Genomic DNA, 20660 nt, shown 5'->3' on the forward strand with positions numbered 1-20660 from the left:
ACAGCTTGGTGTGGCAAAGGCTCTGTTCAAGGCTGCAGGAAACTGCAGAGCATTGTGAATGCAGTCCACTCCATCACAGAGACCAACCATCCCCTCTGTCTACTCTTCCCACTGCTTTGGGAAGTCAGCCAACCTCATCAAGGACCCTTCTCACCCTGGTCATTCTCTGCTCCCCCTCTTGCTGAGCAGGAGAGACAAAAGGCTCCATTGATTCTGGTGGTATGTGCTTTTAAGCTTTTGTGTCTTCTGCTCAACAAGTTCCATGCCACTATTATAAAGTTCTTGAATGGACTTTCCATAAAGTAAGGATGAACTCTTGATCTCCCAAACAACCTCATCATGACCCTTGCATCTTGTTATCTACCTGCACAGCACTTTCCCTGTAACTATAACATTAAATTCTGCCTTCAGTTTTCTTTTTACTATCTCAATGTAATTAGATATGTCTGGATGGCAAAACAAAAGCTTTTCACTCTATCCCTATACGTGTGCCAATAATCAACATATCCAAACTAAACCTGTCCCTCCCCCTTTCCTCTGCAATCTCTAATTCTCCCTCTTCCCACTGCACTCTCACCCTCTCACCCTGCCCCTGCTCTCTTTACCTCTCCCCTGCTCCACCATCCTCTCTCCCTCACCCCCTCCCGAATCTCCGGTCTCTCCCTCTCCTCTGCACTCTTTCACCCTCCCTCTGCTTTCTTCCTTCCTCTTCTCCCTTTCTCGCTCTCTCTCTCTCTTCTCGCTTTTCCAGCATTCCATTTTCTTTCCACAATACTTTTTTTTCTCTCATCACTCCTTTTTCTCGCTTCTTTCTAGTCTATCCAGTCAGTCTCTCCCTCCTCCCTGCCCCAGGTGTTATTTTCCGGCTTTCTCTCCTTCCCTTGTGTACTTCGGAGGCTGAGCCACCTCCAGGTGTGCGTGTGTGTGTGTGTATATATATGTATGTATGTGTGTGTGTGTGTGTGTGTGTGTGTGTGTACGGCAGGGGAGGGGGAGGACGAGCTGCGGATGGAGAGCTGAACGCAACCCGGCATCCAGGGAGGTAAAGCTTGAATGAAAAAGACCCCGGAGCGCCAAGGAAACCTTGGGACTGTCCGCAGACCTGCTGCAAAGGAGACCCCACATTTGACAAGCACCCCTTCACCCACCCCCACCCCCCACCCACTCACCAACGAAAAACAACCCCAGCAACATGCAGCTGAACGGCGGCTCCGGGGAGAGCGGTGTCGGTGCGGCAGTCAGCAAAGGTTTAGCCCGCCAGGGCTGGCCTTGAATCTAGCACAAATGCAGCCGCAGAGGACGTCAACCGTGCCGAGCACAGAAAACGGTGTCCCGGGCCCGGGAGAGGAGGCATCGGAAGAGGTCCGGGAGGAGGTAAGCCGGCAGTGGCGGCGGGGCGGTGGGCTGGGTGGAGGCGGGCTGGGAAAATAAAAGTTGGAACGGGCACATTTTGGAAATCATTGAATACAAATAATCCCCAAAGACAGCGAGCCCTGGGGAGTGAAGATGGGCAATAAACCAGCGCATCACAAGTACAGGTGCATCCAAAAGCCTGCACAAAGGAAACTCCCATGTTTGACCTGTAATACCCCGTTTCACTGGGGTTCGATTTGTTTTGAGCGGTGACAATCGGTGATTTGTTCTTTAACATATTGCCGGGATTTGGGTGGATGGCAGATCTCTGCATTTGTACGTGGAATGCAAAAACAGAAGGGGGGGGAGGTTAGAATCAGATTTGATCCTGGAGAGGGGAGAAAGGAAGCGGCGGGGAGACCTAGAAAGAGGAGAGGCTCCGTGCCAAGGAGTGAGAGGGGCTGAGAGACAGAAAGCAGAGCAAAATACATTTAGACACGCACACAAGGGAGACGGAGCGGCGGAGCTGTTTAACAAACAGATTAAACGCATTAACAGATAGAGGCATCACAGTTCAGGAGAGTCGAGGGAGGAGACGCCAATATCTCTGGGCAAATCGGGGTGCAGGTATAGAGAGCGCGAATCACCCTTCGTGAGGGACTGAACTGGGAGCAGCATGATGAGGGGAGGGGTGGGGGTATTGGTGGTGGGAGTATCTTGAGATGGGGGTTGTTTAGGGAGAGCCAGTGGAGGAGGGAGGGAGCGGGAAGAGGACAAAAAGCAAGTGAGAGGAGCGAGACAGTTCCATGCTCTCCGGGTGTCTCCCAGCCCGGAGATCTCGCCCTCCCTTGAAAGGTGAGCTGCCGGCGGCGCCGCAGTCTCCTGCCTCTCGGGGACACGGGGCGACACCGGCGGGGAGTGCGATGGAGCAAAGGAAGCGGGCTGTGCTTTGCTGGAATTGGCGTGGAACATGAGCGGGTGGTACGAGACGAGAGCTGGTGAGAGCACCTGGGTGTGCGAGGGAGGGGGAAGCCCAGCTTGGCCCCGCACTGTTCACTGGCTGGGGTGTACTGTACACGGACACCGCAATGTGCCCCCCGCCGCAGTTTGATGCAGGGGCCTCTCGTGTGAACTAATGGAGCGGCTAATGTACTCGGACTTCTAACTGCTGCCACCAGCTGCTTCCATCACGGTGCATCCCGAAGACATTAGCCCGCCGGTGACGCCCGCTTCTGCTGCTCGAGGATATCTGCAAGAGCAAGCAATGAGGTCATCCAGAAATCAGATCACACGTTTCTGCTCCACGACGCGTTGGAATTTTACCCAAGATTGCGCTGGCTGCATTGGGTTTTATGATGCCGTGAACCCTACCATTGTTTTCCTATACGTACCTAGAATTGTATTAACGCACTGGAATGTTTGCCTGCAACTCTGATGGCCCTTCACACCTTTGATCTCTTACCCGGTTTGTACATATTCCCTGATCTTTAACCCTGTCCCGGAATTGATCTTGTTTCTGATATTTACCTCTGACCCGGGATTCCACTCGTTCCTACTGTTCACCTCTGACCCGGGACTGAACTCGTTCCTGGTGTTTACTCCTGACCCTGGATTCCACTTGTTCCTGGTGTTGACCCCTGACCCGGGATTCCACTCGTTCCTAGTGTTTACCCCTGACCCTGGATTCCACTCGTTTCTGGTGTTACCCCTGACCTGGGACTGAATCTGTTTCTGGTGTTGACCCCTGACCCAGGACTGAACCGGTTTCTGGTGTTGACCCCTGACCTGGGATTCCACTCGTTCCTGGTGTTTACCCCTGACCCGGGATTCCACTCGTTCCTGGTGTTTACCCCTAACCCAGAATTGAACTCGTTCCTGGTGTTTACCCCTGACCTGGTACTGAATTTGTTTCTGGTGTTTACCCCTGACTCAGGACAGAACCTGTTCCTGGTGTTGACCCCTGACCCAGGATTCGACTTGTTCCTGGTGTTTACCCCCTCACCTGGGATTCCACTCGTTCCTGGTGTTTACCCCTGACCCGGGATTCCACTCGTTCCTGGTGTTTACCCCTGACTCGGGACAGAACCTGTTCCTGGTGTTGACCCCTGACCCAGGATTCCACTTATTCCTGATGTTTACCCCCTGACCTGGGATTCCACTCGTTCCTGGTGTTTACCCCTGACTCGGGACAGAACCTGTTCTTGGTGTTGACCCCTGACCCTGGATTCCACTTATTCCTGGTGTTTACCCCCTGACCTGGGATTCCACTCGATCCTGGAGTTTACCCCTGACCCGAGATTCCACTTGTTTCTGGTGTTACCCCTGACCTGGGACTGAACTCGTTCCTGGTGTTTACCCCTGACCTGGGACTGAACCTGTTTCTGGTGTTGACCCCTGACCCAGGACTGAACCTGTTTCTGGTGTTGACCCCTGACCTGGGATTCCACTCATTCCTGGTGTTTACCCCGACCCGGGATTCCACTCGTTCCTGGTGTTTACCCCTAACCCAGAATTGAACTCGTTCCTGGTGTTTACCCCTGACCTGGTACTGAACTTGTTTCTGGTGTTTACCCCTGACTGAGGACAGAACCTGTTCCTGGTGTTGACCCCTGACCCAGGATTCGACTTGTTCCTGGTGTTTACCCCCTCACCTGGGATTCCACTCGTTCCTGGTGTTTACCCCTGACCCGGGATTCCACTCGTTCCTGGTGTTTACCCCTAACGCAGAATTGAACTCGTTCCTGGTGTTTACCCCTGACTCAGGACAGAACCTGTTCCTGGTGTTGACCCCTGACCCAGGATTCGACTTGTTGCTGGTGTTTACCCCCTCACCTGGGATTCCACTCGTTCCTGGTGTTTACCCCTGACTTGGGATAGAACCTGTTCCTGGTGTTGACTCCTGACCCAGGATTCCACTTATTCCTGGTGTTTACCCCCTGACCTGGGATTCCACTCGTTCCTGGTGTTTACCCCTGACTCGGGACAGAACCTGTTCCTGGTGTTAACTCCTGACCCAGGATTCCACTTATTCCTGGTGTTTACCCCCTGACCTGGGATTCCACTCGTTCCTGGTGTTTACCCCTGACTCGGGACAGAACCTGTTCTTGGTGTTGACCCCTGACCCAGGATTCCACTGGTTCCTGGTGTTTACCACTGACCCAGGACTGAACCCGTTCCTTCATGTTCACCCCTAACCCAGGACTGCACTCAGATCTTGATGTTCAACCCCTGCCAGGGACTTCCCTCATTCCCATTCCACGTACAACATTCTTCCATACTATTACATACATAATAGTCATCTACACCTCCGATTTTATAAATCATCTGGGGATTCTTTCAATTCCATTTAGTTTATTTGATGTTAGAATCCCTGCCAGTCATTTTCACTGTCTGCAATTTTACCCATTACGCTGACCCTACAAACCAAATGGATTCCATTCCTACACTGGAATTTTTGGGGATTTTATTTGCTTTTTGCAAGTTTATTCCACAATTCCCTTCACTAACTAGGACACTACCAGATGCTGGGAACTATATTCACTGTCCTATATTTTATCTAACATCTGGGATTGCACACTGCCCTGTGATTTTATTTTACTTCCATTGGTTTATATTTTGTTTGTATATTTTCCATAGTTTAAAGATATGTGATGGGGGCAGGGCAGTCACTCTCCATTGAAAGTTCTCACAGATTGTAGTAAACATCCAAAGTATTCTGCTCCAGAGGTCAAGGAGATTGGTCAGTAGACCGATACAAGGTCTTGACGCTCTAGTATCAGACATCCATTTGCCTCCACAGCTGCTACTTGACCCTCCAAGTCCTCAAGTAATTAGTATTTTGGGTAAGGAACAGACTCTGTTAGATTTTACATTCTGAAATAAGAAATGCCTGATTTAGTAACCCTGTTGGATAGGGTCCTCAGGGAAGATAAACCTGCATTAAATTTCAAAAATTACTTGGCTGAAAATAAATCCAAGCTGTTCTATCAAAACAAAGGATATTATGAGGACAGGTTGGAAATCGCATTAAGACACTACAGCAAAAGGGCAGTGATTCACATTAAAATGATTTTCAGCAAATATACTGTACATTCTTTAATGCCATAAAGACACACAAGGAAAAATGGTATATCAATAGATCACAGGACTGTGTTAAATATAAGCAAAAATTTATAAAGTTGCTACAAAAAGCAGTAGGCTAAGGAGCTGGGTGCATGTTTGACATTAGCAAACGGTGATAAAGAAAGACAAAATAGAATATACTATTATGTACAAATTTACATTTTCCCATTTTATTCTCTGTTTTTGCCAGATCTTTGCCTTCGCATTTAACCTATCTATATCCCTTAGATGCTTCCTTATATCCTCATCACAAATTATTTCCCTACCTGATTTTGTGTTATCACCAGGCTTAACAACCATACCTTTCATCCCTTCATCCATGTCTTTTAGATAATATGTAAACATGTTGGAGACCTCAGCACAGTAAATATATTTAAGACAAGGTTGGATTGATTTTTGCTTAATAGGGGAATTAAGGGTTGGGGGAAAAGGCTAGTAGGTGGAGATGAGTCCATGGCCAGATCAGCCAAGATCTTACTGAATGCGGAGCAGGCTCGATGGGTCTGATGGCCAACTCCTGCTCCTATTTCCTATGCTCTTATGTTCTCCTATCCCTGTGGCATGCTACTTGTCACATCCTGCCAACTACAGAAAGACATCACTTGTGACTATCATGTTTCCCGTTAGTCAGCTGGTCTTCAACAATATGTTACCTCATCTACCACCAGATTTCATTTTGACTATAGTTTTCGACGTGGACCTTAACAAAAGCCTTGTGGAAGTCTAACAATATTCATTGGTCTTCTCTATCCAGAGTACACGTCTCTTCATTGCATTGGTCAAGCACAATTTTCCTTGCACAAAACCATGCTGACTTTACAATATTCATTGGTCTTCTCTATCCAGAGTACACGTCTCTTCATTGCATTGGTCAAGCACAATTTTCCTTGCACAAAACCATGCTGACTTTGCCCAGTTATCTTGATCTTTTTTCTAGGTTCCCTCCTACAACAGGTCAAGTCGAGTTCCTTGCCAGGTTCACAGGTGTGGTGAGGTGCACAGCAGAGGGAAGGAGTGCCTTGCACCTCCTTTGGTAGAGATGGATCTCCATCCTACCAAAATTGACAATGGAGAATAGAAATAAACAGAAAGTAACAATCCTCTCCGAATGGTGGACTGTCACTACAAGAATTCATGAATGCAGCTCAATTGTGCACTATATATATATATAAATAATTTGACTGAGGGAGCCAAATGTAATATTCCAATTTTATCACACAAAATTCATTAATGTGTAATTGGTTTACTATTGCCACGTGTATCATTAAAAAATAATTTTGAATGCCATCAAGACAGATCATTCCAAACATACAATAAGTCTATTGAGGTAGTAGAAAAGAAAATGTTAATAGAATGCGGAATGGAGTATTATATTTAGTTACTGAAGAAGTGCAGTGCAGGTAGACAAATAAGATGCATGGGTCAAGAGTTGGGAAATCAAGAGTTCTTCTTTATTGTACTAGAGGCGTGTTAAAGAGTCGTTTAACAGTGGAATAGAATTAAATCTGGTGGTACATGCTTCCAAGTTTTTGCTTCTCCTGTGCAATGGAATGGAGGAGAAGAGAGGATGACCAACTTCGGAAGGATCTTTGGTTATGTTAGCTGCTTAGAGGCATGGGAAATGTATACAGAGTTTAACGTAGGGGAGGCTGGCCTTTGAGATAGACTGGGCTGTGTTAAAAATGTGGATTATTTGTTTAATTATTGAGATATTAAACAAAGTAGGCCCTTCTGGCCCTTTGAGCCCTGCTGCCCAACAAACCCCAATTTACCCCAGCCTAATCATGGGAAGATGTGAGCTTGTCCACTCGGCAGAAGAATCAGAGGTGCCAATTTTTTTAAATGGTGACAGTTTGGAAAATGTTTGCATTAATACAGAGACATGGATGTCCTTCCTTCTAGACAAGTCACTGAAAGCTAACTGTTGGCGAAGCAGGCAATTAGAATGGCAACGCACACTTTAGAATGGCAAATTGATATGTTGGTCTTCATTGCAAGATGATTTGAAGACAAGAGTAAACAAATTCTTACTGTAATTGGTACGAGCATTGGTGACACCACAAATGGCTCGTTGTGTACTGTTTTGGTCTCCTTCCATAATATATGTAAAACTGTTTTAACAAGGCCTGACATAGTAGATATGTGGTAAGATGCTTCCCTGGACAAGGAGTCCAGAATTAGGAGACACAGACATGAAATAAAGCCTATTTGGAGAAGAAATTACTTCACTCAGAAGGGTGGTGAATTCTCTACCCCAGATGGCGGTGGAAACTTTGCCATTATATATATTAGATATGTACTCAGTACAGGAAAATGATGCTGGGTTGGAAGATGAGCCAGAATTTCAACGGCACTACAGACACAGTCCTTCTGCTCGTTTGTTTTGTTTTTATGTTCTCAATGGTTGGGAATTTAACAGTTAATTTGGATGGCACTCATTCTCTGGGAGTGTATTCCTTCCCCAAACTTACATCACCACATGGGAATTTACCTGACACCTACCTTGGTACTAATTAGTGTTTCTTTTATCTTCTTCTGGAATTGTTCTCACTCCCTGAGATTTCATCTCTTACCTGGATTGAAAACCCTGCTTGGAATTTTATACATTGATTAGGATTACACTCACTGCTTTTGATTTTATCCACCCCCTGTGCTGAGCTCTTTCCCTGACATAATCCAATTATACAGGGTTTACTGCTTGGCCTTTTAACAGTTACTCAGGCCCAGGGTTTTTTAAACATTTGGAATTGCTGTTATTACCTGCAATGTTGTCCCTTACATGCACTTGCTCTTGTCTGATTTTATCCATTAATAGGGATGGTAATCTCCTATTTTTCCATTATCTTAGAATTTTATCCCTTCATTTAGATTATAGTCCCCATCTGGAATTCTTTGTATTATCTATTGTAATATGTGCCTGAGTTTTATTCCTTAAACTGTCATTATTTTAATCAAATCCATTGGATTTTATCTACGAGTTGCTCCTACTACCTGAGTTTCCATCTCTTATCTGGAATTGTGCTCACTTTCTGGGGTTGTTTTCCCTGCTGGAGATTGCAGTGACTACCTGGAACTTTATATGTCACCGGGATCACATTCCCAATGAGGACCTTTATCCACTTCCTGTGTTTGCAATACTTCCTGGGATTTTGTCTTGAGTCCAAGATTGTATTCACAGATTGTACCTGGGATTGTACACAGTGTTTGGGATCTTTATCCTTTACTCTGGAATTGCTTTCACTTCCTAGGAGTTTATCACTTGGTTTTATTTCTTCCATTATCTGAGATTGCTTCTTCCATTATCTGAAATTGCACCTTGAGTGGGAATTTATCCCCCTCTAAAATTGCAGTCACATGTAGGATTTAGAATGATCCCAGTCCGCCGATATTTGAATTGAACTGAATTGAATTGACTTTATTACTTACATCCTTCATATACATGAGGAGTAAAAATCTTTACGTTACATCTCCATCTAAATGTGCAAAGTGCAATTTATAGTAATTTATAATAAATAGTATGCACAACAAGACAGTCAATATAACATAGAAATACAATTATATCAGTATGAATTAATCAGTCTGATGGCCTGGTGGAAGAAGCTGTCCAGGAGCCTGTTGTTCCTGGCTTTTATGCTGCAGTACCTTTTCCTGGTTGGTAGCAGCTGGAACAGTTTGTGGTTGGGGTGACTCATGTCCCCAGTGATCTTTTTACACACCTGTCTTTGTAAATTTCCTGAATAATGGGAAGTTCACATCTACATATGAGCTGGGCTGGCCGCACCACTCTCTGCAGAGTCCTGTGATTGAGGGAAGTACAATTCCCATACCAGGCAGTGATGCAGCCAGTCAGGATGCTCTCAATTGTGCCCCTGTAGAAAGTTCTTAGGACTTGGGGGCCCATACCGAACTTCCTCAACTGTCTGAGCTGAAAGAGACGCTGTTGTGCCTTTTTCACGACACAGCCAGTATGTACAGACCACGTGAGATCCTCGATGATGTGTTTGCTGAGGAACTTAAAGCTGTTCACCCTCTCAACCCCAGATCCATTGATGTCAATAGGGATGAGCCTGTCTCCATTCCTCCTGTCGTCCACATCCAGTTTCTTTGTTTTTGCGACATTGAGAGAGAGGTTGTTTTCGTGACACCACTGTGTCAGGGTGATGACTTCTTCTCCACAGGCTGTCTCATTATTATTTGAGATTAGGCCAATCAGTGTAGTGCCGTCAGCAAATTTAATTCGCAGATTGGAGCTGTGGGTGGCGAGACAGTCATGAGTATACAGAGAGTAAAGAAGGGGGCTTAGGACACAGCCCTGAAGGGCTCCTGTATTGAGAGTCAGAGGGTTGGAGGTGAGGGAGCCCACTCTTACCACCTGCCGGTGATCTGACAGGAAGTCCAGGATCCAGCTGCACGAGGCAGGGTGAAGGCCAAGGTCTCTGAGCTTCTTGTCGAGCCTGGAGGGAACAATGGTGTTGAATGCTGAACTGTCGTCCAAGAACAGTATTCTCACATAAGCACCCTTCTTCTCCAGGTGTGTAAGGACAGTGTGTAGAGCTGTGGCTATTGCGTCATCTGTTGATTGGTTGTGTCAGTGGGCGAAATGTACGGGGTCCAGTATGGGTGATAGCGTGCTGCATGTGGACCATTATGTGAGATTCTGTGCTAATTCAGATTGGTGAAGAACGTATCCAGTAGTTGCAGTTGTTTCCAGTACTCCCTGACTAGGAGTTTCACCCAGCTTTTTCAATTATACTCGCTTCTCAGTGTTCCAGTCTATACCCAAGCTGGAAGTTTATACCATCTCTCTGGAATTGTACCTGATTTTTGGACCATCTGCTGCTGTTCTCAGCATTTGGGAATGCATCCAGAATTTGGATTAATGCTAATGCGTGAATGTGCCTGTTGCAACTATTCTGTAGCTGGTCATAGAGTCATGAAGCATGGAAGCAGGTCCTTACGTCCAACATTCCATACCATCTAAGCTAGTCCCATTTGCCTGCATTTGGCCTGTATCCCTCTAAACCTTTCCTCTCTGTGTACCTATCCAAGTACCTTTTAAATGTTGTTAATCTACCTGCCTCAGCTATTTCCTCTCATTCCACATACTGATCGACCTCTGAGTGAAAACTTTGATCCCCAGGTTCCTATTTAATGTCTATCATCTCACCTTGACTAACAAAGCCAGCATTTATTGCTCATCCCTAATTGATCTTGAAAAGATGGTGATGAGTTGCCTTCCATTTGTCCATAACCATGAGTATCCTTGGCCAATTTTTCTATTGAAGTGAGCTGCCACTTCTGGGCAGTGTCTTTGCAGGACAGGTGATCCCAGCCATTATCAGTACTCTTCAGAGATTGTCCTCCTGGCATCAGTAGTTGCATAATCAGGACTCGTGATGTGCATCAGTTGCTCGTATGACCATCTACCACCAGCTCCCATGGCTTTATCTGACCCTGATTGGAGGGTGGGGGGTTTCTAAGCAGGTGCTACAACTTGCCCAAGGGTGAACTGCAGGCTACCAGAGGGAAGGAGTGCCTGAAGGCTGATTTATACTTCATACTAGGTATGGCGTAGCCGCGAACCCTATGCAGTGCCTATGCGGATCCCTACGCCGTAGCCTGACATGCACCTTTCCCAAAATGTAACTACGCATCACGGCAGCGCAGACTGCAACAACTGTGATTGGTCCGCTTGGTAGCATCGCATTTCCTCCTACGCTGCAATAGCTTCCCATTGGGCGACTGAAGGGCAGGGAAGGAACTCTGGCTGCAATGCTTTCCATAAAGCTTTACAGACCTCCGAAATTATGGAGGACACATTTCGCTTTTACAAAAAAAGACACTCGCTTTAAACTTGTTTACTCTGAGAAAGACTACTATGACCGTGAAGCCTTGCACGGGCAGATGTGTGCGCATGCGTGACATGCGTGAATTGCAGAGCAATGCAGACACACCAACGCACAAGTATAAATGCTCACAACAGCATTGCCCTCTTGCGTAGGCTACGGTGCAAGTTTGACGCAGAAGTATAAATAAGCCTTTAGACCGTCTTTGGTAGAGATGGATCTCCACCCCACCTTCTTAAACCATTGCGTTTATTCTGGGGAAGATACACCCACTCTGCTGTTGGAGAGAAAGGTCCAGGATTTAGACCCAGTGACAATAAAGGTTCAAAAATAGATTTCCAAATTAGAATGGTGAATAATTTGGAGGGGAACCTGTGGGTGATGGATCCTGTCCTCCTTAATGGTTGAGGGCACAAGTTTGGGAGGTGCTGTCAGATCGGTCTGGCGGGGGGGGAGGGAGAGAATGTTGTGCATTTTGTAGATGCTTCCCTCTACAGCCACTGTGCACAGTTGTGGAGGGAATAAACACTCAAGGGTGAGAGATAGTGTTGGGAGCCAATCAATTGGCTGCTTTCCCTGGATGATGTTGAAGCTCTTGGAAGTTAGAACTGCACTTATCCAATCACAAACAAGAGAAAATCTGCAGATGCTGGAAATCCGAGCAACACACACAAAATGCTGGAGGAACTCAGCAGGCCGGGCAGCATCTAGGAAAGGAGTACAGTCGACGTTTTGGGTCGAAAATTTCTGGCAGGACTCAAAGGGTTTTGACCAGAAACGTCGACCGTACTCTTTCCCTCGATGCTGCCCGACCTGCTGAGTTTCTCCAGCATTTTGTGTGTGTACTGCACTTATCCAGACAATTCTGTAGTGGCAAACAAACTTGGGAGCATGAGGAGGGGGATTTCCTACTGCATTATTCTGGCTATTGCACTTACCTGGCTGATCTATTTGAACATGTCATGTCACAGGAAGAAACCTGTTATCCCGTCAGATCCATCCCATCAGTCCCATTCCCTTTCTTATTTTCCACTTAAATGCCTTTCTTAATTAAATGCCTTGTTGAGCCATTTCAGAGAGTTAACCAGATTGTTGGGGTCTTTAGTCAAAATACACCAAGCTTCCTTTTCCATTTAAGATTATTGTCACAGGTATACATACCCATGAAAATGAGTTTACAGCAATAATATAGTACATTGCAAACATAAACTATATACACTGCAAAATAAACATAATAATGTCAGTACAAGTTGGGAAAGAGAAAAGGTGAATAAGCTGAATTCCCGTTCACTGGCTTCAAGGTCACCATACCTGGCTCCAGCTCATTTCACAAATACACTAATATTGTACAGTTGCCTTGCTGGGAATAAATTTATAGTCTTGGCTCCTGAGTTACTTTATGTGTGAATAAACCACTACACCCGCTTCATCTGAAATTATTCTTACACTTTGGCAAATCATTTTCAGCTTTTTCACCAATTACGTTCCCTGCAAAAATTAACTTGCTGATCACACAAAGCCAGGCAGCAGCAGGGACTATGAGGAGGGCACGGAGAATATGGGCAGGGTGAGAAAACAGGCAAGGACATGGAAGATGGAGTCTAATGCAGAAAGAAAGTGAGGCCATCCTCACTGGTAGAAAAAGAGAAGGCTGATACTTTTCAAAATGGTGTTGGATTGTTCGGTGTTAGTGTCCTGAGGGATCTGGATATCCTTAGAACATAGAACAGCACAGCACTGTACAAGCGTTTCAACCCATGATGTTGTGTTGAACTTTTAACCTACTCTATGATCAACCTAACCCTTCCCTCCCACAAAACCCTTCATTTTTCTTTCATCCGTGTGCCTATCCAAGAGCTTCTTAAATGTCCCTAATGTATTTGCCTCTACCACCACATCTGTCAGTACGTTCCATGTACCTACCATGCTCGGTGTTTTTAAAAAAAAATGCCTCTGACATCTCCTTTATACCTTCCATCAATCACCTTAAAATTATGTTCTCTCATATTAGCCATTTTCACCCTGGGAGAAAGTATTTGACTACCCACTCTATCAATGCTTCTTATCATCTTGTACACCTCTATCAAGTCATCTCTTATCTCTCTTCAGTCCAAAGGAAATAGCCCTGGCTCGCTCAACTTATCCTGATAAGACATGCTCTCTAACCAGATGAGACTGCATCTGGAATATTGTGTAAAGCCCAATCTCCCTAAATAAAATGGATACACTTACAATAAGGGATGTACAGAAAAGGTCCACCAGCTCAATTTCTATGATGGACTGCTTGGTCCTATGAGAAGAAATTAAGCAAACTGGACGATTGGACCCATTTAGAACATCAGGAGGAGATCTCATTGAAGCTCGCAAGAATCTTAAAGGGCTTGTGTAACTAAATGTGGACTTAGTGTTTCCCTTGACAGGGATGACAGTCTTAAAACAAGGGTCAGCCTTTTAGGATAGAAATGAGAAGAAATATCTGATTTGTGAACACTTGAATTCTCTATCGCGGAGGGCTAGGGAGGCTTAGATTCAGAAGTCTATACTGTCTTTGTACATTATGAGTAATGGTCCTAGTACTAAAATTGTGCTAACCACCCCTATCCTCCTCCTTCCCCCTGAACTCTGTTTTCTGCCTTGGAGTCAAATTCTTCTACCTATATCCTTAATTCACATTCTCTGATGTATTCTTTCCAAACTATCACATCAAAGACCTTTTAAAAATAGATGAATTGTATCTACTGCAATGCCATTATCTACTCGGCAAAAAAAAATTCATAAAGCTGATCAAGCAAAACTCCCTTTTGATATCTGCCAACTTGTCACTTTTATTCTTGTCACTCTTACAACGCTTGTAATCTCTCTGTTGGTAGACTTCCCATTGTTCTCCCTACTGCCTCCCCTCCTGTTGAGACTCTAACAGCACCTTCTTCCATGATGAAGGGTGATACAAAGCACTCACTTTCTATTCCAGCAGTGTCTATGAGGCTCTGCATCAATTATTTTGTTTTCATCCCTTGTTGCTCGGGTTATTACCTACGAGGTTTGAGAAGTATTTGGGGTTCCCTTGTATATTTTTATTTCCATTCTCTGAGTTATTTTCTATTTTTCTTCTCTTGGCTTCCTATATTCACTCTAGTTCTCATTTGACTTATTCATCTATTACAATTTATACAATCCTATTATCAATTATCTCATTTATTATGCAGGGAGCCCCAGTTTTGATTCTCTTACCTATACCTGAACCATCTCTTTTTACAATTCACCTATTGCGCAGTAATAGTTTTACTTTATCAATACAGTGGATTCTGGTTAATTGAGCAAGTTAGAACTGTTTTGCTCACTGTGGTTTCAAGTATTCAGGCTTATAGATGCCAGAAACGATCGGGAGTGAAAATGAAACAATTTCACTACTTCTACAAGTTAGGAACAATGAACAATTTGAAGTTACCAACAATCATCTTGCATATTACAATGGAAATTGAGATTTGGAGAATGCCATCATTGATAGCATTGTATGAAGGCAATCCATTGTCTGCACTAGGTGTCCTTTCTGATTTTGTTCAGTGCATGCACTGGATGAATTCCTCTGTTGATAACTATTAGGAACTAACACACAGTTTTATAGTATTGTAGTACTATTGGTAGTGTTCTAATTTGTTCTGTTTTTCTATTTAAATAAATAATTTGTTACTCGGTTTGTCTTTTTTACCTTTTTGACTTCATGAAGCATCAGCTAATTTGAGCAGCCGCTTGACTGAGCCAAAATATGCTGGTGCCGATGTGTCCCAATTAACTGGAATCTGCTGTATTTGTTTCCACTCTTCTGGCCATCCCACTGAATTCAGTCCTCCTTCAATAAGGAGTTCTTTTTAAAAATTCTCCTTATGCTATGATTAGTTTAGGTTTATTCTCGTTAACTAGTATTGAATTTGAATCTGAGATTGCCGCTGGGATCTGAAATTGGATGCACTTTTTGCTATTGTGCGCATATTTTGGATTATGCTCGCTAGCTAGTGTTGCACCTGGATCTTGAGAGTGGAATGGTGCAGATGCAGACACACCCATCCCTGAGCAATTAGACAAGGTCATCCGAGTCTTGAGGATCAGGAACAGGTCCTTCAATCCACTAATCCATCCGTTTCTACTATCCTATATTATCCCATTTTATTTATCTCCACCAACACACCAGTTGAAAAGTATAATGACCAATTGAGAAAATAGCATTGTGCAAAAGTCTTAGGCACATATATATAGCTAGGGTGCCCAAGACTTTTACACAGTATTGTATTTGTCAAAGTGAAGTGGAGAGCAAGTTTGTAAATCTGATGGGAGCAAAGGATGTGCAAGGGTGGAGCGTCGTGGGAGGGTGTGGGAGATCTGGCAGAGAAGAAGCATTAGTGGCAGGGGTGGTGTGGGTTCAGACACACCCAGGCAAGGTCGTTTGATTCCAAGCTATTAGATTATTGATCATTACAGAATGTCTCCCTGGTGCTTCCTGCTCCTTCCCCTCTCCCCTCCGCTTTTCCCAACCATGATTCCCCTCTCCCTGCCCCCGTCCCACTCTCAGTCGACAGTAGGGACCCAGATCAGAATCAGGTTCATTATCACTCACATATGTCGTGAAGTTTGTTCCATACCATCAGCAGCCACTGTTAGGATTGAACCTGGGTCATCGGAGATGAGAAGCAGCAGCTCTACCAGCTGTGCCATTGAGTCGTTCATGTGGCTGAGCCATACTACATCATGGCTTACAAGGTTACATCGTGACTGTAGTGGAGATAATTTTAATAACAATAAGGTTAACAGTCATTTGGATGTGAGTGAGGTGATCACTGGAAGACAGCAAAGATTTGTAAAAGACAAATCATATTTAATTAGCCTTATTGGGTTCTTTGAGATCAACAGAGAGTAATGAAGAAGATGATATGAATTGAGTAGACTTCCAAAAGGGATTTCACAAAGTGCCATGTAACGTTATCAGCAGAATTCAAACCCTTGGATTAAAAGGGCAGTGACAACATATATCTGATTAATACTAAGCAACAATAAGCAGTCATAGTGAATGATTTGCTTTCAGACAAGAGGAAGGTAGACAGTATTATACTCCAAGGGGACTGACTTGGGATCATTGTCTTTCCCGATATATTGTAGATCTTGATGTAGAGGGGACTATTTCAGAATTTGAGAATGTCATGGTGCAGTGAACGAGATACACCAAATCAGATTAAATTTAATACAGAAAAGGATAAAGTGATAGATCTTGGTGGGTGGATAAAGGTTCAAATTGTTCAATTTAATATCAGAAAATGTATACAGTGTACAACCTGAAATTCTTACTCATCACAGACATCCACAACACAAGAAACCCCATTGAAAGAATAATAGAAACGCCAGAACCCCAAAGCCCCCCATCCCTCTCCCCCTTGCAGTGTATAAGCAGCAGCAGAAGCATTACCCTCCCCCTCCCCCACCTGTGCCAGAAGAAGGACCGACCCCCCCCAACCATGCAAGCAACCACAAAAGCCCCCCAAAGAGACCTTGATCTAGAGTCTGCAAAATGGCACCAGTGGCTTTTGCAGATCTGGCGCCATCTTTCTTAGCTTCTCCTCCATAAAGGAGAGGCAATCGGGCAATAGTTAGATTTCATTATTCTCTTTCGAGGGGACAGTTCTGATTAAGGACTACAGCCATGCAAGTATAGAGGTGTATGATTGTCTGATAGTGATAAGACAGTTTGATAAATTGATTACAGTGCACACTTATACACTCAGTGGCCACTTTATTAGGTACACCTGTACACCTGCTTATTAATAAAATATCTAATCAGCCAATCATGTGGCAGCAACTCACTGTTTAAGGGCATGCAGACATAGTCAAGAGGGTCAGTTGTTATTCAGACCAAACATCAGAATGGGGAAGAAAGGTGATCTCAGTGACCTTGACTGTGGAATGCTTGTTGGTGCCAGACAGGGCTGTTTGAGTACCTCAGACACAGCTGATCTCCTGGGATTTTCACACACAACAGTCTCCAGAGTTTACAGAGAATGGTGCATAAAAGAAAGAAGAACATCCAGTGAGTGGCAGTTCTGTGGGCAAAAACACCTTATTATTGAGACAGGTCAGAGGAGAATGGCCAGACTGATTCAAGCTGACAGGAAGGTGACGGTACCTCAAGTCACCATGTGTTATGACAGTGGTGTGCAGAAGAGCATCTCTGAACATACAACACATCAAACTTTGAAGTGGATGGGCCACTGCAGCAAAAGACCAAAAACATACACCAATGGCAAACTTTATTAGCTGCAGAAGGTACCTAATAAAGTAGTCACCGAGTGTATATTGATCAAACACTGCCCAGCACCAAGATACAAATCTGTTCCTAATTGGACTATGGTGTTCAATTATGTTCAACACACTTGAGGAAGGATATGAAGGAGTTGGAGAGGGTGGATGATTTCAAGGATGAGGGAGTTAACCAATTTGTGCAAAATTTTTGAAGTTGGGGTTTGTTCCCCTTGGTGGACAGAGGCTATGAGGAGTTGTGATAGACATGTTCAGACTATTGTGAAGTTTGGAAAATGATATTACAGGGAAACTCACATAGAACATCCTAAAATCAGAGGGTGCTAGTTGTCGAAAGAATGAGAGGTGACACAAGAAAATGTTTATTTTCATGTTGTAGGTGGAACACCTTGATGGAGGTAGGCTTTAAGAGCAGGATTGCATCAGGACTTAAAGAAAAAAGTCTGGAAGGCATCGAGGAAGAGCAGATTAGGAGCAGCAGTACTGCTCTCTCAGGGAGTTGGCACTGAGTGACAGCCTCCTGTGCTAGCATTCCATGAATATTCAATTTCACTACATTTAGAGCCCTGGGAAAATAGCAGAATGAAATTAGTTCACCATATGAAAGCATTTAAAAGTTGTTTGACAACTTGGTATGTGACAGATGAGAGAATGAATTGGAATATGGTGAAGTCTGGTGAAATCTGTCTCCCTTCTACGCTGTAGGTCCTTTCACGTTCTTCTCATATTTGATATTGATACACTATTATTCAGACTGTTTACTTCCATTACCCGAGAATTCCTCAACTCATCTGTCATCAAGAAGTGGATTCTCATTACGTCTGCACTGCTTCAGGGCCTGCCCATTGTTGGCCACCCACCACTATCCTTAAACTTAAGGTAGTTCAAAACTGTGCTGCCCATGCCCTGCCTCACAGCAAGCGCATACATCCATCATCGCTCAGCGTTCTGATTTGCAGTGGATAGGAATTACTATTGCCAAGCAAGCCCCACCTCCACCTTCAATATCCTGGCAGTCACCAATGACCAGAAACTCAACCAGACTGACACATAAACACCATTGCTACATGGGAAGGTAACTGCCTGGGTATCTCACAGTGCCTCACCTCCTGGCACACCAAGACCTTCCCAACATCTACAAAGGCACAAGCCAGGAGTGTGGTGGAATATGTTTTACTTGCCTTGTTTTACTGGATAAGAGTGGTGCTAAAACTGTCAAGATGTTCAACACCAGTCAAGACAAAACAGCTCACTCAGTTAGGACCTATGCAACACCCTAAACACCCTCCACCACCAGCACACCGTAATTGTAGTGTATGGCATCTATAAAATACACTGTAGGCTTCTCAGACAGTACCTCCTAAACCCCCAAAGATCACCACCACCCACTACTCTTTATCCAGATCACTTATTATTCTGACTTGGAAATACATTGCTAGACCTTCATTGAAAATAGGTTTAAATCCTGGGCCTTGCTGGCAACAACCAAATCCCAAAAAATGATCAAATAAACATGAAGTTCCATGAGCAGTTTTGTTATGCTGATTTGGTTGGATCAGAATTGAGACAACTGCTTAAAAAACAGAGAAGGTCATAGGACCATTGTGCTACTATGCTAGTCAGATTGTTCTTCGTTTTCATTCATTTGTGGATGTGGACAACTCCACGTTTAGTAACCATTCTTCAGAACATGATTGTCACAAGTGCGGAGCACGGGTGGACCCAAATGCAGGACACAAACACGTTTTGTAGCGGTAACAAAAATAGAGTTTATTAATAGTTACTAGGAAAGCAAGGAAGCAAGGATTGTACAGAGAGACATCAAGGAGTGAATGATGCGGAAGCAGGAATATGCATGACTGGAGCTGGGCTCAGACCCTGGACTTAGACTGGGACTCAGGGCCTGGGCTTGGCCTGGGACTCGGGACACGGACTTGGACTTGGCCTAGGCTTGGCCTGGGACTTGGGACCCAGACTTGGATCTTGGAACATCAGGGCCTGGACTTGGAACTCGGAACATCGGAGCCTGACTTGGAACTCGGAACTTCAGAGCCTGGACTTGGAACTCAGAACATCGAAACACAGAGCTGGGACTCTTCCTTGGACACAGGACACAGAGCCTGGACTCTTCTTGGACACAAGACACAGAGCCGGGACTCTTCTTGGACAAGGACACAGAACACAGAACACGAAGAGATGGTTCCCCACTCAGGGTAGCAGCAAACAGCCGGACCTACCCAGCGGAGACAAGGACACAAAGAGACAGTTCCCAACTCAGGGTAGTGGCAAATGGCTGGACCTACCCAGCAGAGGCGAGGACACAAAGATACAGTTCCCAACTCAGAGTAGTGCAAACAGCCGGACCTACCAGGCAGAGGCGAGGACACAAAGAGACAAAACCACACAACGATAACCAGTTCTTTATCTTGGGAAGAAGTGGCTCCAAGTAGTGGCGAGCTCTCGACTCGGCCCTGGAACTACAGACAGCAGCTCTAAACTCACTCTGGTAGGTTAACTTGACGGACCCGCTCCGGCAAGGTAGCATAGCGGGCTCGCTCAGGCGCGGTATCTTGACAGGCTGGCTCCAGTGAGGAGAGGCGACTTACTGGCACTCGCTTCGGGGAGAAGACTTTACTTGCTCCAGCGATGTGACTTAGCTCGCTCCAGCAAGGCAACTTGCTCGCACTTGCTTCGGTGACGTGAGGTGACATCAGGTGACGGTCTAGCGCCGAGCAGCTGTAAGCCCGACACTATATACTGACCATTCAGCTGAGAATCAAGTGCCTTTAATTACAGAGCCCAAGAAACACAGGGAAACAATGAATTAAAGGAAAACAAGGAGTCAACGGTCCCAATTGTGACACAAAGGAAATTTAAAGGGAACGAGGGAATAACCGATCAGGGCCGTGACATGATGAGCATCTTCTGCTGACTGTGATCTGCTGGCCACTGCAAGCTTCAAGGTGGTGAGGAGCCATCTTCTTGCACCGAGGACACAGTCACTGGCCATAATTTGAGTTCTTCTTTGATGATAAT

At 44.9% G+C, this 20660-nt stretch overlaps 1 protein-coding gene across 1 annotated transcript in view; it reads left to right on the forward strand.

The window, feature by feature from the left end:
• The first annotated feature begins 862 nt into the window (after positions 1 to 862).
• si:dkey-13p1.4 (transmembrane protein 151B) overlaps positions 863 to 20660 on the forward strand; it is a 41099-nt gene continuing 21301 nt past the window's right edge. Inside the window, exon 1 of the mRNA XM_063073196.1 lies at positions 863 to 1374. Within this exon, the coding sequence (XP_062929266.1) occupies positions 1054 to 1374 (321 nt within the window). The 5' untranslated portion in view covers positions 863 to 1053. The remainder of the gene's footprint in view (positions 1375 to 20660) is intronic.

Source organism: Mobula hypostoma, chromosome 1 (assembly GCF_963921235.1).
Source record: "Mobula hypostoma chromosome 1, sMobHyp1.1, whole genome shotgun sequence".
Classification (NCBI taxonomy): Eukaryota; Metazoa; Chordata; class Chondrichthyes; order Myliobatiformes; family Myliobatidae; genus Mobula; species Mobula hypostoma.